This window comes from Brassica rapa, chromosome A06 (genome assembly GCF_000309985.2).
Source record: "Brassica rapa cultivar Chiifu-401-42 chromosome A06, CAAS_Brap_v3.01, whole genome shotgun sequence".
Taxonomy (NCBI): domain Eukaryota; kingdom Viridiplantae; phylum Streptophyta; class Magnoliopsida; order Brassicales; family Brassicaceae; genus Brassica; species Brassica rapa.
Window position 1 is genome coordinate 20,259,246 of NC_024800.2, and position 22,673 is coordinate 20,281,918.

Here is a 22,673-nt window from a genome sequence, read left to right on the forward strand (position 1 = left end):
GCTGGATTAGTAATTACGGCCTCCATTCACACAAGCAAATTACCATGGCACCCATAGTCTTCCCTCTTCAGTCTGGTGCATTAATCGAACGAACTAGAATAATTACGTCATTTCACGCATGGTTTGGTAATCCCCTCGCAACGCAACGACCAGTCCATTAAAGTTCAAGGCCAAGAATGTAATTGCCGTCCTTTTCAGTCAAACTAATTGGCCAAAGTTTTTTTTTTGGTTATTTTCCTATTACCAGCAATATCATTACTTTTTAATAATTATTAATCATTTGCATTATCTTTTTCCATGTAACTTTTCTAATTTATACTTTTATGGGGTATATGAATCAGAGATGAATTTACATTCACATTTTTATCGCTTTTTCAATATATTATGAATTTTATTATATTATCTGATTTCATATATATCACAGTACACTCAATTTATAAACCTATTGAAATATTGTTTTTCTTCATATAATATCGATAAAATCAGAAAATAAAAGTATAAAACAATTAATAATAGTAAAACGATTGCATTGTAACGTGAAAAGGCATAATTTAAAAAGAACATAATAATTCAAGATCTGATTTTCGGACAGATGGGCCCAACACATACGGCCCAATTACTATGTAAACCTCTCGCTTTACAGAGCCGGTCCTACGATTGGTAAACCTTTTGACTCAGCCATTGGGTGCCCTAAGAATGATAGCATCTGAACCGTTAAAGCATTATTGGGTTTATCGCTTTTAAAGCATCATTAACTTACGTATGGGATTAAACGATCTTTTTAGCTTTTGTCGTTTTCCTATAATTACCTGTGCTTTTTTGTTTTTCCTGTTTGTGATTTTTATTTTATTTGGTCAACAACAATACTCTGTTTATGTGAATTGTTAGAAGAATGTATTAAAAGACATGTAGTCGTATTAATGAGAAATTATATCAGTTTTTGTCAATACTTGGGTCGTGGAGAACAAGTTTCCAAAACAAAATAAATGAACCTTCTCTCTGATAATAGTATATTCTCTATCGTACAAGTTATAATGTAGTGTATTCATTTAGTCTAAACGTAAGGGTTTGAATCTTGATATATTTGCAAAGTTTACTCAGTTTGATTAGAACACAAAATGACCGAAACCTTTTCCAAATGAAGAATAATATCAGATAAATTAAAATAACGACAATTTATTCTCTATTTTGTTACTAGACTTGATCATTATATCAGTTAATCTGTTTATTAATCAGGACTAGTATAATCTTGTTTATCCACATCCAATAGTTATGAGTTAGGAACTATACAGAAAACTGACGTGGCACCAATCTTACTTTGGTCGGAAAATTATACACCTTCGGTAATAAAAAAGATAAATTTCAAAATAAAGCAATTTACAATTATAAAATTAAATCACTCCCTCCTCAGCTTCTTCTACTTGTTCACTAACCCTCACCACACTCACACCATCTCATAAGTTCCTTAACCTAATCTCTCACAGAGAAGAGACAGAGTGAGAGAGAGAGAAACGATGAAGCCTCTTCTTCTTCTTTTATTCCTCCTCCACATTTCTCATTCCTTCACCACCGGCCGACAAATCTCCGAGTTCCGAGCCCTCCTCTCCCTCAAATCCTCTCTCACCGGAGACGCCCCAAACTCCCCCCTCGCCTCATGGAAACCAACCACCAGCTTCTGCACATGGACCGGCGTCACGTGCGACGTCTCCCGCCGCCACGTGACATCTCTGGACCTCTCGAGCCTCAACCTCTCCGGTACTCTCTCCCCAGACGTATCTCACTTACCTCTTCTCCAGAACCTCTCTCTAGCCGATAACCAGATCTCCGGTCCAATCCCCCCAGAGATCTCGAATCTCTCCGGTCTCCGCCACCTGAACCTCTCGAACAACATCTTCAACGGCTCTTTCCCCGGCGAGATTTCGGCTGGACTCGCCAACCTCCGCGTCCTCGACGTCTACAACAACAACATGACCGGAGACTTGCCGCTCTCCGTCACGAACCTGACTCAGCTCCGCCATCTCCACCTCGGCGGGAACTACTTCGCCGGCGAGATCCCGCCTTCTTACGGAACCTGGCCGGAGATCGAGTATTTAGCCGTCTCCGGGAACGAGCTCACCGGAAAGATCCCTCCGGAGATCGGAAACTTAACGACTCTCCGGGAGCTATACATCGGCTACTTCAACGCCTTCGAAGACGGTCTCCCGCCGGAGATCGGAAACCTATCGGAGCTCGTACGATTCGACGCGGCTAACTGCGCGTTAAACGGCGAAATCCCGCCGGAGATCGGAAGGCTCCAGAAGCTCGACACGCTTTTCCTCCAAGTGAACGTCTTCTCAGGTCCGCTAACTTGGGAGCTCGGGAAGCTCTCGAGCCTAAAATCGATGGATCTGTCTAACAACATGTTCACCGGAGAGATCCCGGCGAGCTTCTCCGACCTCAAGAACCTCACGCTTTTGAATCTCTTCAGAAACAAGCTCCACGGGGAGATACCGGAGTTCATCGGAGAGTTGCCGGATCTTGAAGTGCTGCAGCTTTGGGAAAACAATTTCACCGGAAGCATCCCGGAGAAGCTCGGGGAGAACGGTAGGCTCCACCTCGTGGATCTCTCCTCCAACAAACTCACGGGGACTCTACCGCCCAACATGTGCGCCGGTAACAAGCTGGAGACTCTTATCACTTTGGGAAACTTCCTCTTCGGTTCGATCCCTGAGTCTCTGGGAAAATGCGAGTCTCTGACCCGGATCCGAATGGGCGAGAATTTCTTAAACGGGTCGATCCCTAAAGGCCTCTTCGGATTACCCAAACTAACTCAAGTTGAGCTTCAAGATAATTACTTAACCGGGGAGTTACCGGTAACCGGGAGCGTGTCGGTCAACCTTGGTCAGTTAAGTTTATCAAACAACCAACTCTCCGGTCAACTACCACCGGCTATCGGAAACTTCACCGGCGTTCAGAAGCTTCTCCTCGACGGTAACAAGTTCGAAGGTCCGATTCCTTCGGAGGTGGGGAGGCTCCAGCAGCTCTCCAAGATCGATTTCAGCCACAACTTGTTCTCCGGTGGGATAGCTCCTGAGATCAGCCGCTGCAAGCTCTTAACCTTCGTCGACCTAAGCCGCAACGAGCTCTCCGGGGAGATCCCAAAGGAGATCACCGGTATGAAGATATTAAACTACTTGAACTTGTCGAGAAACCATCTCATCGGATCGATCCCCGGTTCGATCTCCTCGATGCAGAGCTTGACATCGCTTGATTTCTCTTACAACAACCTCTCCGGTTTAGTTCCTGGAACCGGACAGTTCAGTTACTTCAACTACACGTCGTTTTTAGGGAACCCTGACCTCTGTGGTCCTTACCTTGGTCCTTGCAAAGACGGTGGTGCTCACCAGAGTCATAGCAAAGGACCTTTATCCGCTTCTATGAAGCTACTGCTCGTTCTCGGACTACTCGTTTGCTCCATCGCGTTCGCCGTCGCGGCTATCATCAAAGCTAGATCGTTGAAAAAGGCGAGCGAGTCGCGAGCTTGGAAGCTAACAGCTTTCCAGAGGCTAGACTTCACCTGCGACGACGTTTTGGATTCTCTCAAAGAAGACAACATCATAGGCAAAGGAGGAGCTGGGATCGTCTACAAAGGCGTCATGCCTAACGGCGACCAAGTCGCGGTGAAAAGACTCGCTGCGATGTCTCGCGGGTCTTCCCACGATCACGGCTTCAACGCGGAGATTCAGACCTTGGGGAGGATAAGACACAGACACATCGTGAGGCTGCTCGGGTTCTGCTCTAACCATGAGACGAATCTGCTTGTCTATGAGTACATGCCTAACGGTAGTCTCGGTGAGGTGTTGCACGGTAAGAAAGGAGGACACTTGCATTGGGATACACGTTACAAGATTGCTCTTGAAGCTGCGAAGGGACTCTGTTATCTCCATCACGATTGTTCTCCGTTGATTGTTCATAGAGATGTTAAGTCGAACAACATCCTCCTCGATTCCAACTTTGAAGCTCATGTTGCTGACTTTGGTCTCGCCAAGTTCTTACAAGACTCGGGTACTTCTGAATGTATGTCTGCGATCGCTGGATCTTACGGCTACATAGCTCCAGGTGATAAAAGAATCTTAAAGTTTCGAACTTTACGCTCTGTTTTGCTCTGTTTTCTAAATAGAATCTTTGTTGTTTTGTGTAGAATATGCGTATACGTTGAAGGTAGATGAGAAGAGCGACGTGTACAGTTTCGGTGTGGTTCTTCTAGAACTAGTCACCGGGAGGAAACCCGTCGGAGAGTTCGGTGACGGAGTCGATATCGTGCAATGGGTTCGTAAGATGACTGACTCGAACAAGGACTCTGTTCTCAAAGTGTTGGATCCGAGACTTTCTTCGATTCCTATTCACGAAGTGACGCACGTTTTCTACGTGGCTATGCTCTGTGTCGAAGAACAAGCCGTTGAGAGACCTACGATGAGAGAAGTCGTTCAGATTCTCACTGAGGTGCCGAAGATGCCACCGTCTAAGGATCAGGCTGCGACGGAATTAGCCAGGGAGGAGAAAACAACGACAGAGGGTGGTCAAGGTCAGCCGGATCTACTCGATCTCTGAGAGTGTTAAAACTAGGGCTCCGGTAAGAGAAGATGGTATTAGCGATGAGATTCAGTTGTTAATCACTTATTTACCCATGTTTAGTCCCGGTTTGTGCTTTTGTCCGGTTAAGTGGTAATTTTATTTTGACTCCTTTTGTTTTAAGTGTGTTTCATTTACTCGGCTTTCACGTTATCGTAATTTGGTTCAGTTTAGTTTGTAGTTTGTTTGAATCAAGGTGTACAGTTGGGTTGAATTTAAAAGTTTTGTCTTGAAATTAGTGAATATTAATGCGTTGAGAATAGGAGATGTCTAATGCGGAATACTCTTGCATGTCTTGCTGTAGCGTCACGCATCTGCAAGTGATCTAAAGATCGTCTTTACTAAGAATCACCGTAAATTTCATTCACCTTGACATGATTCCGACAACAAAAATACATGATTGTTTATTTATATAGCAATGTATTTTATGATGTGATTAAGGTATAAACGCAAATGATACTCTAATAGATTGATGAATATATACTTGCACATGTATTTTTTTTTGCTAAGAAATGCACATGTAATTGAGAGCGATGTATATATGATTGCGGTTGGCTTTAGCGGTTTCGATGGATATTTTAACTTCGAACAATAATTAAAGTTTAAAGAGAACAATGCATGTGGGAAAAGTCAGAGAGATCAAAGGTAATATAAACGTGGAGGGTGGAATAATGATTGGTTATGAGTTAAAGGTAAAGAGTAAGACAGTGAAAATGGATGTCCAAAAAAAAAAAAAGACAGTGGAAATGAAACCTTGCTATCTCACTCACCAAATTTTCTTCCACATGCAAACTATCTATAAATCTAAGTCTTAAATGTGTTTTGATGACATCTCCTTATCTAACTATTTTCCCTTCTCATGAAGCAATTTCGAGTCTATGTGAAGCATTTATGATTTCTCCTAAGATCATAAATATAAGCCCCACCCAACTAACATTTAGTTGGTTTCTTTTGGCTGTATATGTAGTTTCCATTGATGATTGTAGATCTTATAGTTCGTCTAGGTTTTCTATCAGAAAACTTGGGTCAAGCAAACCAAATTTAGGTAGTTGCTATTATGAAGTTTGCTGGCATCTTTATGAGTTAATTAATGGCTTGGTTGATGTGCTAACTATTTAAGTGAAAGCTTGGTAAGGGTTCTCACGGGGCCCTATGCATGATAGCATTAGGCAAATGCTACTGCGTTATATTTTGATTAGTGTACTCTGGTAATGGAGTACTACATTACTGGGCGAAAACATAGTTGCAAATTGGTATCATACTATGGTGATTTGTGTACATGCAAATTATTATTCTTATCCACGTAAAAAACTCGTGAGTGCATGGTTATATGTTTTTCTCTTTTTACTGTACCCCAAGCACGTATATAACTAGTAACACTGCAAAATATGCTAAAAATATATAAAATTCAACACACGAAAGATACTTTGTAAACAAAACAAAAACTAACAAAAGGTACTTTTGTTTCCTTGATAGACACATCCACAATGCGTGGCTGATCACGATTTCATCACATAACAACAACAATTTCTACTATGCATCCATGAAAAATTCATGTTTGATGGATCACAAAGGTGAAAAGAAAAAGAAATAGTTAATAATGTCTTTTCGTTTCAGCTTTATATTCTAACATTATATGCGTAATTTCCGGATAGTGAATAATATACAATAAACAATACTACAAACTATCTTTATCTGAAAGAACTTTCCTCTGTGACAACTCATAAGCACTGAAAATAAGACTCCAATTTTCTAATCGTTTACATTACTCTGTATCTACGCTACAGGCCTATCTATCGGATGTATATAGCGCATATAAACAATCCAACAGTTTTATTCGTATGTTTTAGCCTTTTATGGATGAAAATGCCACGTGGAAAATATGATTGCGAAAAGACAGAGACACGTAGAAAAGAAAGAAAGGAGTGCACTGTGTTGGAATGGGTCCGTTTTGTCATTTTCTTGGTTTCATTGTTTTCCCCGACACAGTTATGTCCCATCCCTCGTAGTTGCTAAGAGAATCCTTACACAAAGGTAAAGTACAAATAACAAAATTTTACATGAGAGTAAATTAAATTAATCCGCTGATTTGATATGTCAAAATTCAAATACCGTTTATAGAAACAAGTAAAGTTTTGTTTTAGCCTCTAATTTTTAAATTTTCAAACTATAGAGTAACATGTTGGTTACACTTGCCACACACATTCACACAAAAAGAAGAAACTAAATCTTACCTGCTATCACTAGCAGTATATAAACACATACTATAATATAGCAAAGTGACTAATTATGTAAGATCCATAATAATGCCCTTACTTTATTTGATACATCACTACTAGTGAATCTACTAATTAATACTCTTTATATTTCTTGGATCACATGTTCCTGGACTATGAATAGTTGAGCTGAAATGTAATTAAGCTCGTACATTTGTAATGACACATTGTGTGTTCGTGACATGTGACTGAACGAAGTAAAAATGAATGGCGTAAATAGTTAGTAGATGAAGTGATTCATGGTACGTATAGGTTATATATATATATATATATCATATCATATCATATCATATCGCAGCATATGGTATAGGTAAAAATTCGACCTTATTTTTGCAATATATAACACAACTATTCATTTAATTAAATCGACAGTACATTAAAAATGAACACAGAGTTAACCATTAATTTCAAACGCCAATGAGAAGAAACTAGACTATTCTTAAGTGAGATTCGATCATCCCTCACGACCGATACATTGACAATAAAAAACAAAATGGAATTAACTGTAACGTTGCTTCAATAATTTACTATCACTACTGTACTTGATAGTTTCATGAGTAGTAATATGTACTTACTTGTGTCTTATTATGACTGTAATATTGTTTTTATTAAGAAGTAGGAGATGATTGTATGAAGAGAATTATCATCTCCCAAGGTAAAATTATAATGGTGAGGTGACGTTAGAAAGGATAAAGAAGAAGATTCATTGGTTATGCTTATGACCTACATACATGTACCTCTTTTCTTGTTGTTTACAGACGTTTTTAAAATTCAACGTAAGAAATGTGTGTCCATATGCTTCTAATACTTTTGAATTTTAAATACATGTATTCCAAATTAGTTAGTTTAATTTAGCTGTAAAGTTCATTTGCCAATTTATATAAGTATTATACGATATAGAACTAACAATTTTGATTGCATGATCTACCTTCTTTGTGTTACCAAGCATGCTCTAACTCGGTGTTTTTTTATGATATAATTGCATTAGGAATGAATCATCTCAAATGTAATTATTACTACCATTATAACGTTCTTGCACATGCATAGACGGTAACTAACATCATTTTTACAGTTTAAAATACTCACATTCACAGTATAAATACTCTTGGTTTAACACTCGTTTCCTATGAAATATGTTGGTATGAAATGATCTTTAATCTCTAAGCTCTCTACCATATCCGCATAAACCTAATAATTTAGTAAAATAAAATATAGACTGACGACGAAAAACACATACACATTAAGTTTACACTTTATACTCGCACGCATTCCGTAGTCGTTTATCCTTTGCAGCTGAGTAATGATCATATATTCTAAGTTTCACATTTATCAATTACAAACTTTAGCTTTCTTATAATTGCGAATCAAAGCTTTAGCTTTCTTCGTCTTTGGATTCGATTTTCACCCCCAATTATTATCATCCAGGAAGGAAAGACCCAGTCAACTTGTCACGTGCATGGCCACACGTGTCTCATAAAACATTCTTCACACCGCACGATAAAGCATCACGATTGGCAACATGTGACTAGTCTGGATCACTTCTGTGGGGCCAGAATACCTCTGTATAATTCAAAAAAAAAATAAAGCATCACGAGATTCATAATTATAATTATGATTTCTGAATAGACTGGGCCCTGCGATCCATATCACAAGTATACTAATGGGCTACACTATTCAAGCCGACAGCCCAATAGCACGCTGTCTTGTTAAGAGACAGACTAAAATGGCGAAAACACCCTCGGACCTTGGGAGTGTGAGTGTCACACGAGCCACACGGATCACGACAAATGAAAAAAATCGTGTGCTGTTCTGTCCCGTTGTACAACTTACTAACATCCAGAGATTGGGGTGGGCTACTATTTTAAAATTATAGAATTCTTTTGGAGTATATAATTGGAGTTTTGTGCAACAATAATAGAATATTTTCTTACGGGTAACGTTGTTAAAGAGAAAACACCCATGAATATTGCGTAAAAAGATATAAAACTTGCATATATAAAAAAAAATCATAAAATGTAAGTGGATGAGAGTGTCGTGGATAAAAAGAAAGTGAAAAAGAGACATGGGGGGGGGGGGGGACAGTTCAACAACCTTCTAAAGTAATGGGCATATAACTGATAACACTATCATATGTTGCCTTCGATTTTTTTAAACTAAATGAACTATGTGATTACGTTTGTCAACAGACTAATAACCCTATGATAGTTAACTTACTAGTAATTTTTATCGCTGGGGGAAATCACAGTTAGGTAGCGTGCCAGCTTTTGTAAAATTTAATTTTGTATTTCTTCTTCTTTTCCTCATGGATAGTGTACTTTATATATACTAAGAAATATGTAGCATTTATATGAAGTTAAGAAAAATTAAAGGGTCTTGGCCTCTTGGGAAAGATAAATGTTGGCCACTAGTACACTTAATTCGGACAGACGATTTTTTTACGGCGAAGGCGACGTAGATAGATGTTGCCAGTTATAACAAAACTAGATAGTAATCCGCGCTTTACGCGGAATAAGATGTCTATATTAATGTTGAAATTATATATTATGATTATGTATAACATAAGATATACTTTAAGCGATAGTTAGATAGAACTAAAGGTATAATGGGTGCACTAATATCAAAATTTGATATATGGTGTTTTCATTTGAGAAGAAGCTTTGGAAAATATTTTTTTTATTTTGCTTATCACGTTGTAATAGTTATGGATTTAACAAATAAAATAAAAAAAAATATGGATCAATAACATATTATAAACAAAATAATAACTGTGTAAAATAAAAAAAAAGTATAGCTTTTTAAAATTCAGAAAACAAAGTTGCATAATAAAAAAAAATGAAGGTTATTCGATCTTCTAAATTGTAAAGGTTGTTCTGGATGCGACCAGCATGTGAGACTTGTTGGTGGTTCGTTCCTGAAATTTTTCCTCGTTTTCAAAGTCTTCTAATGCAGAGCTCTCATGGCGGCGAAGGTGGTGACACTCGGATGCTTATATTGCTTGTTCGAGAAGACTAATACACTAAACTGAGACGATTTACAATGATTCAATCTCCTCGAAACAGATATCACCTTATCGAGTAGTAACAAAATCGAGTACGACACATTTATCTAGAAATATATTTTCAACGTACTCTTTCAGCAATGAGAGACGGTTCTCAAGAACGTGAGTGCTCTACTAAATGCATGAACGCATGTATGGAGAAAATGGTTATTTCATTAACACTGGGCATCATACTAAAGTTTCATCGTTTTGTCGTCTCTACGGATCAGTCGACTTAATAGCGATAGATCAAATGGGTTATCGTTGTTAACAGAAACATATAAAGAAATAAGGAAGCTTTATTGATGCTATGATTATATTGAGACGATTGATAAATCAACTAATCAAAGTTGAAGCTGAAGGTTTATCACGTAAAAGTGTTCGTCGAGAAAAATAATGATAAAGATGGTATGAAGTTTTTTTAAAGTAATGTTAGTGTGAACGCATTAAATTTACTGTTTTGGTAAGAAGCGTTCTCTGCATGACACCTAAGCGTTTTACTAAATAAAAGCTTCTCGTGAAGCCACGTCACCACGTCATATTCCTTGCCAATAAACTTTTTTGGTAAGTTTTAAAAGTGTTTCTTCTTTAATATATAGGGGATTTATTGAAGGTTTCATTGAAGTTAATTGCTAGTGGAGTTACCAATATTTACCTGACAAACTCAAAAACGTTTTTCTGGTATTGGGCTGTAACATCAAGCCCATTAATTATCAACTGACCCAACAGGCCTTCTTCTCTCACATTATCTAGTGGAAGTAACGTCATAGGCATAGATTCTTCCTTATTCCTCGAATCAATGCCGTCTATGGTTATCTTCTCCGAATATTCGCCGATCTCTATCAAGACCACACGTCGCTGTTTCCTCTCGTCGCCACCTGTCTACCGCCGCCGCTGCTGCTGCTACTTCTACATCGGATGAATCGGGGATCGTGGTGAAAAGGAGTGCGAATTTCAGGTAGACCTCTTTATCTAGATATGCAATCGACGATTCCGCTTGATCCTAGAGTATTCAAGGTGGCACGTATCCAGGTCACGAAACTGATCGGCGCATCACCGAAAGAGATCGTGTTCCTATCCGGCGAACAATGCGATTGTGAAATGAGTGAGGGCACTTTTACAAGGACAAGAAGACGCACGTGATAACCACGCAGACTGAGCACACGTGGCGTTTTTGATTCTTGGAGGCATTTGCAGCAAGAGAAGGCTTCGAGGTTGCTTACTTGCCTGTGAAAACTGATGGTTTAGTCGATTTAGAGAGGTTGAAAGAGGCTATTAAACCTGATGCCGGGCTAGTTTCTATAGTGAGATTTGGTGTTGTGCAACCTATGGAGGAGATTGGTAGGTTGCGTTTCATACTGGATGCTGCTCAAGCTATAGGGAAGATACCTGGTTGATGTTTTGAGAAATGGAATGTTCATGTTATGTCAATGAGTGGGACCAATACGGATTGGTGCTATGTATGTTATGAATAGTGGAGGTCAAGAGAGGGGAACATTGGCTACGCAGCAAGTTGTTGGCCTTGGGGTTGATTATGAGTTGGCGATGAAGGATATGGAGAGTATGATGAGAAGTGGATTAAGAGGTTGCTGAATGGAGTTAGAGAGAAGCTTGATAGTCTATATTTCTGATTCTGGGAATCTGAATCTGTCGTTTGCTTATGTTGAAGGAGGGAGTCTTTTGATGGGTTTGAAGGAAGTTGCAGTGTCTAGTGCAAGTGCTTGTACAAGTGTGAGTTTGGAGCCTTCTTATGTGTTGAGAGCTTTGGGTGTGGATGAGGACATGTCTCACACTTCGATTAGGTTTGGGATTGGGAGGTTTACTACGGAGGAAGAGATTGATAAACCGGTCAGAGCTTACGGTTAAACAAGTTGAGGGAGATGAGTCCGGTTTATGAGATGGTTAAAGAAAATATCTATATCACGAACATACAATGGTCTCAACACTGATTCAACAGTTTCCATGTGGAGATGCAGATGATCTGATCCTGAGTTCGTACTATGTTCTGCTGGTAATTTATGTCTATATTTGCTTTCTAGATAGATACCAAGTGAGCATGTCGTGTTATGGTTTTGTAATAAGCAGAGCATAAACAAACATTATTTTCTGGGTTGGATTGTTATCGTTTGTATGATCTATTTCTAGGTATTATGAACCTTTTGGTAAAAGCTATTTTCGCTTTTGTTTTTTTTTTCTGGATCAAATCTAAGAGCCATACGTACGGTTTGTTTTCTTCTTCTTCTAATTACAGTCCTTTGCGCTAACCTGCTGAGCTACCTGTGAACCACTTTGTTCTTAACTTATCCAACGAATCTCTTTCCCTTATTCAATTCCACTTCTCTTTTTTTTTTCTTTTTTTTTGTCAGAATTCCACTTCTCTTTTTTATGACGAAGAAAAAGCAAATTTACATGGATATCTTTATAGTCAAATTTGCACACAAAAATATTAATTTTTAAAAACATTGAAATAAAAGTTTAAATTTAGTGGACAGCAAACGTAAATTGGATATAGTTTAGACATGGCCATTATTATATGGGCCTATTAAATTAAACTAATGGTCTGAGTTGAAAGTAGACCAAAATGCCATGTGATTTGGTATAAAACGTTTGTTTTAGATCTACGCTCGACCTTTTTGTATTTGTGAGGTAATTCAAAGCCAAAATTTATCCATGTTCAAAAAGATACTAAATATAGAATAGTTTATTGGAACTTTATAAATTGCAAGGAGACGTTAAAAAGGAAAAGTTTAACCGAATTACACTCCGTTGATGTTATAGTGATGAAGAAGATTTGCTTTGTGGCAACTCTCCAGATTACTATCAGCTTCATCCGAGACATGCATAAATTTTCTTATCCTTTATTTATTTATCTAATTGGATAGAAACAAGTATTTGGTAGGTTAGAGGAGGCCCATGGGGAGACATGAATGGATATAAACCCTCATATTATAAATTCTCTACGTCAAAATAATTAGAACCATATGTTCTCTATGTTACGTACCACAACCATCATTTGATTGAGACATTACACCCTTTCATGGTTATAAGCCACACGTTCATGTACATTTTCTGCCTCAACATTTTTTCGCATTGTTTCTTCTATAGACAAAAAATTGAAACATAATGTATTATGACTGCACATTTCACATTAATCTAATGGATGGCTTTGAGATCATTTAAGAAAATGATCATATGAAAACGATGATGATTAAAAACATTTTTTCTTATAACATTGGTATATTTTAGGCATGTCGATGGGATGCATATAGTCTAGCATAAGTTATTCAGTGATTAATATCCTTAGAATTTTAGTAGCATTTTGCTAACAAAAAAACTAGCAAGAGATTAATAAATGAGTAGGGCAAGAGACTGCTTGCAATTAGCTGTGTGGAAAGCTAAACGATGTCCCCTTGTGTTCAATGCTACCACCATCCACGTCATCGCCCTGAATCCTCGATTCCCATTGGCAACAAAAATTTGCGTATATAAAATGCATGCACACTTATGATTCTCTTCTCAATTTAAAAACAAACTCACAAGTAGTCACTCAAAACATCTTTTTCATTGTTATAAAGGCCGACCATGATGGCCGAAACTCCTTTTCTTTGCATTGTCACCCTTTGTACGCTAATGTTCATCCAGATTTCAGCACGGCCTACGACATTCGCTGAGGATTTCAAAGCCGCATGGTCAGAATCTCACATCCGTCAAGTCGACGGTGGAAAAGCTATCCAACTTGTCCTTGATCAGAGCACAGGTAAACCAAGCTATAGTCTATAGACCACCTAAAACATTTTAAATATTATTATATTAGTGAGCTTTTATGTAAGATACTCTCATATGCTTAATTAAACTCGTTTCTATAAGGATGTGGATTCTCTTCCAAAAGAAAGTATCTATTCGGAAAAGTGAGCATGAAGATCAAACTCATTCCCGGCGACTCTGCCGGTACGGTCACCGCCTTCTACGTAAGTTTTGTAACTTCTTCACACATTCACCACAGACACTCGCATATGCATCCAAAACACAGTCTAATCGTTCATATGTCTATAGATGAACTCGGATACCGACACCGTGAGGGATGAACTAGATTTTGAGTTCTTGGGAAACCGAAGTGGCCAACCTTACTCGGTGCAAACAAACATATTTGCTCATGGTAAAGGAGATAGAGAACAAAGGGTTAATCTTTGGTTCGATCCATCTTTGGATTTCCACACTTACAGCATCCTTTGGTCACACAAACACATTGTGTAAGCTTCTCTCTCTCTCATTTTCACCATTAACAAAATGAAAAAGAAAGTACATTAACGTAGAATATTTTCTAACTTCTCATTTTTTATTTCATTGCTAAAGTTTTATATACATTTGACGTGTATGATTTATCGTTTTCTTTTTCACCATTTACTGTCTCAAAAACCCATAACCTAACGTGATTAATTATATTTTGGTTGATTAGTTTTTACGTGGACGATGTACCAATAAGAGAATACAAAAACAACCAAGCCAAGAACATAGCCTACCCAACATCACAACCCATGGGAGTTTACTCAACACTATGGGAAGCCGATGATTGGGCGACACGTGGAGGATTAGAGAAAATTGATTGGAGCAAAGCTCCTTTTTATGCTTATTACAAAGATTTCGACATCGAAGGCTGTCCTGTTCCTGGACCCACCAATTGTCCATCGAACCCTCACAATTGGTGGGAAGGCTACGCTTATCAGTCACTTAACGCCGTGGAAGCTCGACGTTACCGTTGGGTTAGAGTAAACCATATGGTATATGATTATTGTACCGACAAGTCAAGGTATCCTGTCCCACCAGTCGAGTGTCATGCTTGAAATAATACCATGTACAAGACGTACGTACAATGATCATGTTTCTTCTTGTACGTATATATAATTGCGAGAAAATTTGGATTGTAATGTCTTTTTATGCAATTGTGCACATACGCAAGTACGTGGTGTGCATAAATATAATGGTTAATGTATGTGGTTATTTGAAATATAAAATGTTATATTATGCAATGTTTTGAAAACAACTTTACGTACGTATATTTTAGTGTTTTGCCCTTGGAGTCGCAAAGAGCATCTCTAATCCAACTTCGAATCCTCAAATTTTGAAATTTTGTGTCATTCCAACCCAAACTCAAATCTTCAAATTTTGAGGTTATGAATAATGAAACTTCAATCACAACCTCAAAACTATTTAATATTTTTTTTTGGTCTTTATAGTTATTTTTTTCATAAATATTAGTAACTTTTGTTAATATCAAGGATTATAATGCAAATAAATAAACTTTTAAAGATTTTTTTAAGAATTCATGGTTGTAGTAACCAACCCTTAAATTCTCATTTTGAAATTTTACTCCTCTTAAAATAAGGTCTCGGGTCGGAGATGCCCTACAGTTTACCATATGTTTTTGATAAACCACTAAAAAATCACGAACACAAGAACATGAATGAATAAACCATGTTTAAATGTCACAATGATTTGTTGCACAAGACAATATATATAATTGGTTTGGCCATATGGTCCCAGTTCCAACAAAGGCGTCAGATTTGCATTAAACCTTAAGAAGAAAATGTCTAATCAAGTTCAGAACTTGTTGAAATAATGTGTAGCTCATAGAGAAATGCCAAGAAAACCATTCAAAATTAATGGGAATTTGATTCCATATCTAATATTTCAACTTTCTGACCGAACTAGTTCTCACTTGTTTTCTAACAAGCAGTACTATGAAGTTCAATCACATACCATATCTACTAATTTGATTTTTTTTTTTCGGTGTAATTTGTATGTGGTCAAAGATAAACTTACGTTATACAAACCACTATTAATCTTTTATTTATGGGTTTTGACTGGTTTGGAAAGGATTAGCGGTTTCTTCTGAGTTCTCAAGGCACCGACAGTACAACAACAGCTGGAGAAGGCTTGTGGCCATGGAGAAAAAGGCAAGTAAAATAGTTATTGCTTGAAGAAACTCACACACTGATGGTGATTGATAGATCAGCACTGGAATTGAGTGGTCAGAAGGAAAAAAAATGAGGGTACATTCACATTTCTTATTGGAAAAGCTACATGAGTTCTATCTTAAAACAGTACATAATGAGAACAGTGAAAAAGGGAGTTTTGTCCTCACTGCTCATCACTCATTGTACCAACTCTCACTTTATAGCATGTTTCATTAGAGCATTCAGAATTGGGACTATGAGGATGATTTATCTAATCTATTTTGTTCATGTTGTTGATTTTGACTGCGACCGGGTCTGAACAGTAAGGGCAGTTCCCAAATAGAACATCAAATGACCTACAAGAAATCGAAATCATATACGAGCTTCAGAGTATAAGACTTGTGTCTGTGTGTGTGTGAGAGGGTTTATACTTACTGTCTTGTTGTTGTGATAGACCTTAACCAGTCGGTGAGGCAAATGCTATGGAAAGACTTGTTGCAACTGATGTTCTCGCATGTGTAGTCTGTTCGCGTCCCACTTCTAGCTCCGAGCTCCTCATCTTTTGTTTAAAGTAAATGAGAAGTCAGTGAACTGTCAGCAAATGATTACTATAAAGGTTCAAGGAATCACCGGTTGGTAGAAACTGGGCATAGCAAATCCCGCATTCAACTTGCTGAGGATCATCTTCCACCTGGAGACCTAGAGGCTTTGGAAGCTCAGTAGCTAGAATACATTCGAGGTTCTCAGGGAATGATTTTTCCTTTGACCTGTGTGATGTCAATTAGCTGTGACTCATGCTTTCAATAATCCATAAAGTTCAGTTTTACCATGCTATAAGCGATCGAGAGAAAAGACGGGGGGAGAGAATAGACAAAAAGGTTTACCATTTTTTGCTATTTCTTCTCCATAGCATATGCAAGTTGTTCACAGCTATAGGCTCAGTACCAACAAAACGGCACCTGTCTAAGTAAGTAACACACACTATTGAATAATGTTCAAAGAAAAGAGGTTAATGTGACTGTGTGTTGGCTTAGAGTCACATACTCTGGTAAGGATTTAGGGTCGTTGAAGTTGATATGAGCAATGATATTGCAATCCTTCCCTGAAAACATCGAATCAATTACATAAAATAAAAGTAGTATTTTTTTTTGCTATAACAGAGAAGTAAAGAGTAAAGGTATTATTATTAAACCAGCACGAATCCGACGGATAGGAGAAGCACGAGATGGCTGCTTAGCATCAACAACACAAAGAGACTTGTCGATATCGTCCATGACAGACCAAAATTCTTGAAGGCTGTCCAGATGCTATTAGCAATAGCAAAAAATGGAAAAACTAAGATCATGTGTGTTTGCTGATTAGGGATAACTAAGAGATAATGTTGTACCTTTTGGAACTGGTGCATCACATCCTTCAGGCTTGATGTCGTTGACCATTCTAAAGTAAACATGTATGGAACATCCTAAAGAGAGAGACACACACACACACACACTAAAGAGAGTATCTGGAAACGTTCACACAAAAGGGAAACAAGAAAAAAAAAACAAACCGAGGAAAGGGAAGGTGGGGATTTAGGATAGTCTCTATGGAGTTGAAGTTCTAAGATGTGTGCTCTTCCCTTCTTATCTCTGTACATTTTCACAATTCAACAAAGCTAGAATTGGTTAACGATTATAATAGCCAATGTAATGCACTAGACTAATCACATCACCAACAACTTACAGAATGTGAAAGCTGAAAAACGTTAAATCTCCACCTAGCCTCCTTAGTGATTCCCATCCAACATCCTCTATCTAAAAAACCGATACTACAATCGTTCATCATCACCCCAGAAACCGAGTTTGCGAGCAATCAAAAGGCCCATTGATGAACAATGACTCACCTCCGAGTAAACTTTCCGGTAGAAGGAAGAAGATTTCGCTAGTTCCTCGCATCTCGCGCGTTCTATTGATTCCTTCATCATCATCAACCTCGAATTCGTAAACCAAGGCACTCACTCATCTTCAAGCTCCGTAACTTCTGCAATTGTTTAGAAAAGCTTCAGTGTTCTTTAGTGGTAACGAATTCGAATATAACGAGTGTGGGCCGATAAGCCCACTATATGATAATATTACTAAAGGCCCAGTTTATCTCTCTCGAGTCTTCGAGTATTATTGTATTAATCGTGCTGATGATATACTTATCCTTGTAACCAAACGGGGATAATTTAAAGCGGTGCAGTTTCTTTACTTTTCTCTTTCTTTCTCTGTCACTTCAGTGAAGAAGGCTCCTCCATCTTTTTGATCCAGGAGGTTCGTTTTCCCCTTAATTTTGCTTAATTTCGTAATTTTTATGTTTATACTCTCTCACAAACTGAAATTTGTTAAGCCGATCTGTAATTTTCGGGGTTTCTAATTTTATTTCATGATCTGAATGGGTCAGATCGCTGATAAAATATCGAAATAATAGGTTGTTTTCGCTTCAGATTTCTAAACTTTGTGTGTGTGCTTTGCATGAGATATATTATAATAGGTTACTCTTATCTACTTTGTTTCTTTTTTTTTTTTGAATATTTTAATTGAATTATTTAATGGATCATTTTCAGGGTTTGTAGATTCGATTAAAGCTATGGTTTGGTTTAGAACTGGCTCTTCTCTGGCAAAGCTTGCCATACGAAGAACACTCTCTCAGTCTAGGGTTCTACCTTCTTCACACGCGAGATGTTTCCACTCTACATCACTCAAATCAAACGCCGCGCCCGTCCCCCGCCCCGTCCCTCTCTCCAAGCTCACCGACAGCTTCCTAGACGGAACCAGCAGCGTGTACCTCGAGGAGCTGCAGAGAGCTTGGGAAGCCGATCCCAACAGCGTCGACGAGTCCTGGGACAACTTCTTCAGAAACTTCGTGGGCCAAGCCGCCACTTCCCCTGGGATCTCGGGGCAGACCATTCAAGAAAGCATGCGTCTGCTCCTCCTCGTCAGAGCTTACCAGGTCAACGGCCACATGAAGGCCAAGCTTGACCCTCTGGGTCTAGAAGAACGAGAGATCCCCGAGGATCTAACGCCTGGTCTCTACGGATTCTCCGAGGCTGATCTTGACAGAGAGTTCTTCCTCGGTGTGTGGAGGATGTCTGGGTTTCTCTCCGAGAACCGTCCCGTTCAGACGCTGAGAGCTATACTCTCGAGGCTCGAGCAGGCGTACTGTGGAACCATTGGGTATGAGTACATGCACATTGCGGATAGGGATAAATGTAACTGGCTGAGAGACAAGATCGAGACGCCGACGCCTCGGCAGTATAATAGCGAGCGCCGCGTGGTGATTTACGATAGGCTGACGTGGAGCACGCAGTTTGAGAACTTCTTGGCGACTAAGTGGACCACGGCCAAGAGGTTTGGACTCGAGGGCGCTGAGTCTTTGATCCCTGGGATGAAGGAGATGTTCGACAGGGCCGCGGATCTTGGAGTTGAGAACATTGTTATCGGTATGCCTCACAGGGGTCGGCTTAATGTTTTGGGTAACGTTGTTAGGAAGCCTCTGCGTCAGATCTTCAGCGAGTTCAGCGGTGGGACTAGGCCGGTGGATGAAGTTGGGCTCTACACCGGAACGGGGGATGTGAAGTACCACTTGGGCACGTCTTATGATCGCCCGACTAGAGGAGGGAAACATCTTCACTTGTCTTTGTTGGCGAACCCCAGTCACTTGGAAGCGGTGGATCCTGTCGTGATGGGTAAAACCAGAGCGAAGCAGTATTACACCAAAGACGAGAGCAGGACAAAGAACATGGGTATTTTGATCCATGGGGATGGTAGCTTTGCCGGGCAAGGTGTGGTGTATGAGACTCTGCATCTTAGCGCGCTTCCTAACTACTGCACCGGTGGGACAGTGCACATTGTGGTGAATAACCAAGTGGCTTTCACAACCGATCCAAGGGCGGGAAGGTCTTCACAGTATTGCACTGATGTCGCCAAGGCTTTAGATGCTCCGATTTTTCACGTCAATGCGGATGATATTGAAGCGGTGGTGCATGTTTGTGAGCTTGCTGCGGAGTGGCGCCAGACGTTCCATTCTGATGTTGTTGTTGATTTGGTGTGCTACCGTCGCTTTGGGCATAACGAGATAGATGAACCGTCGTTCACACAACCAAAGATGTACAAGGTCTGGCTGTTTTATTGTCCATTTCTTGATTTTTTATATATTTTGTTTCATTTTAATTTCTTTTTTAACGGATGTTTTAATTGTTGTTGATAGGTGATACGCAGTCATCCCTCGTCGCTTCAAATCTACCAAGAGAAGCTTGTGGAATCTGGACAGGTAACGAAAGAAGATATTGATAAGATTCAAAAGAAAGTAAGCTCTATCCTCAATGAAGAATTTGAGGCAAGTAAAGAGTATATTCCACAAAAACGTGATTGGCTGGCAAGTCATTGGACTGGGTTCAAGTCACCGGAGCAGATTTCTAGGATCCGTAACACTGGGTACAAACTTTTTAATTTTATTTGCTTTTGGCCTTTTTCATATGTAATGTTTTGCTGTGAAACTATTCCTTGTTATGTTGCAGTGTAAAGCCAGAGATTTTGAAGAACGTGGGGAAAGCAATCTCAACCTTTCCAGAGAACTTCAAGCCACACAGAGGAGTGAAAAGAGTTTATGAGCAACGTGCTCAGATGATCGAGTCAGGAGAAGGCATTGACTGGGGACTTGGAGAAGCTCTTGCTTTCGCTACACTAGTTGTGGAAGGTAACCATGTTCGGCTAAGTGGTCAAGATGTTGAAAGAGGGACTTTCAGTCATAGGCACTCCGTGCTTCATGATCAAGAAACCGGCAAGGAGTATTGTCCCTTAGACCACCTGACCATGAACCAGGACCCTGAAATGTTCACTGTCAGCAACAGGTAACGTTTTCTGAATCTCATGAGATAATTACCAGCTTCCAATTGTTTTTACATGATCCTTTTTTTTTTTTGTCATGCAGCTCTCTTTCAGAGTTTGGTGTTCTGGGATTCGAACTTGGTTACTCGATGGAGAACCCGAATTCTCTGGTAATATGGGAGGCTCAGTTTGGAGACTTTGCCAATGGCGCACAAGTGATGTTTGATCAGTTCATAAGCAGTGGAGAAGCCAAATGGCTCCGTCAAACCGGGCTAGTAGTTCTACTTCCTCATGGATATGATGGTCAGGGTCCTGAACATTCCAGTGGAAGATTAGAACGTTTCCTTCAGGTACTATAACCAACGAATTTATCACCAGATACTTAAACATTATGCTTCTCTTCACTAACCAGTCCTTACTGCAGATGAGTGATGACAATCCTTTTGTCATCCCTGAGATGGATCCAACTCTTAGAAAGCAGATTCAAGAGTGTAATTGGCAAATTGTTAATGTTACTACACCTGCCAACTACTTCCATGTCCTGCGTCGCCAGGTCAAAGATTGTTTTATGAAAGATTGCTACTCTCTACTTGTTTGTTTTTTCACACGCTTGATGTCATCCATTTGCAGATACACAGGGATTTCCGCAAGCCTCTTATAGTGATGGCTCCCAAAAACTTGCTTCGGCACAAGAAGTGTGTATCTAACCTCTCGGAGTTCGATGATGTTAAAGGACATCCTGGGTTTGACAAGCAAGGAACCAGGTTTAAACGGTTGATTAAAGATCAAAGTGGTCACTCTGATCTTGAAGAAGGTATCCGACGTCTAGTCCTCTGCTCAGGGAAGGTAAAAACAGTTTCCTTTTTTACTTGTGCTTTTGAAGAACTCTCAGATTCTGTGACTTAGTTGAGATTTGTTGATCCAGGTTTACTATGAGCTGGACGAAGAGCGACAAAAGTCTGGAACAAACGACATAGCCATTTGCAGAATGGAGCAGCTTTGTCCATTCCCTTACGATCTCATTCAGAGAGAATTAAAGCGATATCCAAGTAAGTCACTTAAAACATAGTAAAAAGAGAAAAGAAACGGGGACCGTGTTTGATTCTTGTGTGGCTTTTTAAAACAGATGCAGAGATTGTGTGGTGTCAAGAAGAGCCGATGAACATGGGAGCATATCAGTATATAGCACCAAGGCTGTGCACGGCCATGAAAGCACTGAACAGAGGAAGCTTCAACGACATCAAATACGTTGGGCGTCTTCCTTCAGCTGCTACAGCCACTGGTTTTTACCAGCTTCATGTCAAGGAGCAAACTGATCTTGTTCACAAAGCTCTTCAACCTGATCCCATCACCCCTATCCTCCCCTGAATGATCCATCAAGGAAATATATAACAGCTTCAGCTCTTGAAGCTCATGAGAGTCTGTATAAAGACGACACAAAAACAAAGATTCATGAGAATCTTTGGTTATCATCAAATAATTTCACTGCGGAAACCATATGTTTGCTAGAGAGTTTCATTCCAGTTTGAATGATTTCGGTTTACTTCGGTTATCAATAAAAGTAAAGTAATCAAACATGAATGATTAGTCTGTTTTAGTGTTCAACAAATAGCTAGCGGTAACTATTCGGAGCTTGGGATTTAAGCGTTAACTAATTATTTATCTTGCTTAAACGTGTTTTATATAAATATAAATATTTTAATTTTTGGATTTAGTTATAAATTATTTTAATAAATTGAAAATTCTATATACAAAACAGAAAAATTATAGATTTGTATTAATATTATTATTTGTTGACAAAAAAGTATTAATATTATTATTTAATTTAACATATTTTAAACTGATTTATAAGGTTTGAAACTGAATTATTTGAATAGGTTTAAATCATATAAATTGGATTTTAAGAAAATTGTGTGTTTGGTGTAAACCAAATTTTAGAACGATGGTT

General features: G+C 39.0%; 5 protein-coding genes across 8 annotated transcripts; 4 read left to right on the forward strand and 1 right to left on the reverse strand.

The window, feature by feature from the left end:
* The first annotated feature begins 1,398 nt into the window (after positions 1 to 1,398).
* Positions 1,399 to 4,856, forward strand: LOC103874010 (leucine-rich repeat receptor-like serine/threonine-protein kinase BAM1). The gene is made up of 2 exons (XM_009152414.3): positions 1,399 to 4,098; positions 4,181 to 4,856. The coding sequence occupies exons 1-2, from the start codon at positions 1,515 to 1,517 to the stop codon at positions 4,588 to 4,590; spliced, it is 2,994 nt and encodes a 997-aa protein (XP_009150662.1). The 5' UTR covers positions 1,399 to 1,514; the 3' UTR covers positions 4,591 to 4,856.
* Positions 4,857 to 8,610: 3,754 nt separating this feature from the next.
* On the forward strand, positions 8,611 to 12,156 carry LOC103874011 (cysteine desulfurase, mitochondrial). Its single transcript, XM_018652604.2, is given in 10 exon segments — positions 8,611 to 8,640; positions 10,701 to 10,859; positions 10,861 to 11,032; positions 11,035 to 11,087; positions 11,089 to 11,124; positions 11,127 to 11,359; positions 11,361 to 11,481; positions 11,484 to 11,539; positions 11,541 to 11,779; positions 11,782 to 12,156. Coding segments are annotated over 10 exon segments (1,191 nt in total). The 3' UTR covers positions 11,874 to 12,156.
* A 1,253-nt stretch (positions 12,157 to 13,409) lies between these two features.
* Positions 13,410 to 14,965, forward strand: LOC103874012 (probable xyloglucan endotransglucosylase/hydrolase protein 6). Its single transcript, XM_009152416.3, has 4 exons — positions 13,410 to 13,681; positions 13,792 to 13,892; positions 13,978 to 14,174; positions 14,381 to 14,965. The coding sequence occupies exons 1-4, from the start codon at positions 13,507 to 13,509 to the stop codon at positions 14,763 to 14,765; spliced, it is 858 nt and encodes a 285-aa protein (XP_009150664.1). The 5' UTR covers positions 13,410 to 13,506; the 3' UTR covers positions 14,766 to 14,965.
* Positions 14,966 to 15,957: 992 nt separating this feature from the next.
* Positions 15,958 to 18,080, reverse strand: LOC103874013 (E3 ubiquitin-protein ligase FANCL). Of its 4 annotated transcripts, XM_033273327.1 has the most exons (11): positions 17,874 to 17,964; positions 17,761 to 17,823; positions 17,601 to 17,671; positions 17,428 to 17,506; positions 17,266 to 17,340; positions 17,071 to 17,185; positions 16,923 to 16,980; positions 16,763 to 16,837; positions 16,509 to 16,645; positions 16,314 to 16,437; positions 15,958 to 16,234 (listed from the first exon to the last, which is right to left on the reverse strand). In XM_033273327.1, the coding sequence occupies exons 1-11, from the start codon at positions 17,877 to 17,879 to the stop codon at positions 16,150 to 16,152; spliced, it is 888 nt and encodes a 295-aa protein (XP_033129218.1). In that variant the 5' UTR covers positions 17,880 to 17,964; the 3' UTR covers positions 15,958 to 16,149. The 4 variants fall into 4 exon arrangements, with proteins under 4 accessions (XP_033129218.1, XP_009150666.1, XP_033129219.1 ...); XM_009152418.3 differs by having other exon boundaries at positions 17,761 to 18,080; XM_033273328.1 differs by having other exon boundaries at positions 17,428 to 17,532; positions 17,761 to 17,887.
* Positions 18,071 to 22,306, forward strand: LOC103874014 (2-oxoglutarate dehydrogenase, mitochondrial). The gene is made up of 9 exons (XM_033273325.1): positions 18,071 to 18,169; positions 18,464 to 20,012; positions 20,106 to 20,332; positions 20,416 to 20,748; positions 20,829 to 21,075; positions 21,150 to 21,278; positions 21,356 to 21,571; positions 21,651 to 21,774; positions 21,852 to 22,306. The coding sequence occupies exons 2-9, from the start codon at positions 18,486 to 18,488 to the stop codon at positions 22,091 to 22,093; spliced, it is 3,045 nt and encodes a 1,014-aa protein (XP_033129216.1). The 5' UTR covers positions 18,071 to 18,169; positions 18,464 to 18,485; the 3' UTR covers positions 22,094 to 22,306.
* The last annotated feature ends 367 nt before the right edge of the window (positions 22,307 to 22,673 follow it).

What these genes read in the sequence shown, in the direction of transcription:
- LOC103874010 (XM_009152414.3), top strand. Translation starts at nt 1,515, where the DNA reads ATGAAGCCTCTTCTTCTTCTTTTATTCCTCCTCCACATTTCTCATTCC. An exon ending in TTACGGCTACATAGCTCCAG is followed by an intron (nt 4,099 to 4,180) that starts GTGATAAAAGAA and finishes TGTTTTGTGTAG; the next exon opens with AATATGCGTATACGTTGAAG.
- LOC103874012 (XM_009152416.3), top strand. Translation starts at nt 13,507, where the DNA reads ATGATGGCCGAAACTCCTTTTCTTTGCATTGTCACCCTTTGTACGCTA. An exon ending in TGTCCTTGATCAGAGCACAG is followed by an intron (nt 13,682 to 13,791) that starts GTAAACCAAGCT and finishes CGTTTCTATAAG; the next exon opens with GATGTGGATTCTCTTCCAAA. An exon ending in GTACGGTCACCGCCTTCTAC is followed by an intron (nt 13,893 to 13,977) that starts GTAAGTTTTGTA and finishes ATATGTCTATAG; the next exon opens with ATGAACTCGGATACCGACAC.
- LOC103874013 (XM_009152418.3), bottom strand. Translation starts at nt 17,844, where the DNA reads ATGATGATGAAGGAATCAATAGAACGCGCGAGATGCGAGGAACTAGCG. An exon ending in TGATGCACCAGTTCCAAAAG is followed by an intron (nt 17,186 to 17,265) that starts GTACAACATTAT and finishes TATTGCTAATAG; the next exon opens with CATCTGGACAGCCTTCAAGA. An exon ending in GACCCTAAATCCTTACCAGA is followed by an intron (nt 16,838 to 16,922) that starts GTATGTGACTCT and finishes TTACTTAGACAG; the next exon opens with GTGCCGTTTTGTTGGTACTG.
- LOC103874014 (XM_033273325.1), top strand. Translation starts at nt 18,486, where the DNA reads ATGGTTTGGTTTAGAACTGGCTCTTCTCTGGCAAAGCTTGCCATACGA. An exon ending in CACAACCAAAGATGTACAAG is followed by an intron (nt 20,013 to 20,105) that starts GTCTGGCTGTTT and finishes TGTTGTTGATAG; the next exon opens with GTGATACGCAGTCATCCCTC. An exon ending in TCTAGGATCCGTAACACTGG is followed by an intron (nt 20,333 to 20,415) that starts GTACAAACTTTT and finishes GTTATGTTGCAG; the next exon opens with TGTAAAGCCAGAGATTTTGA.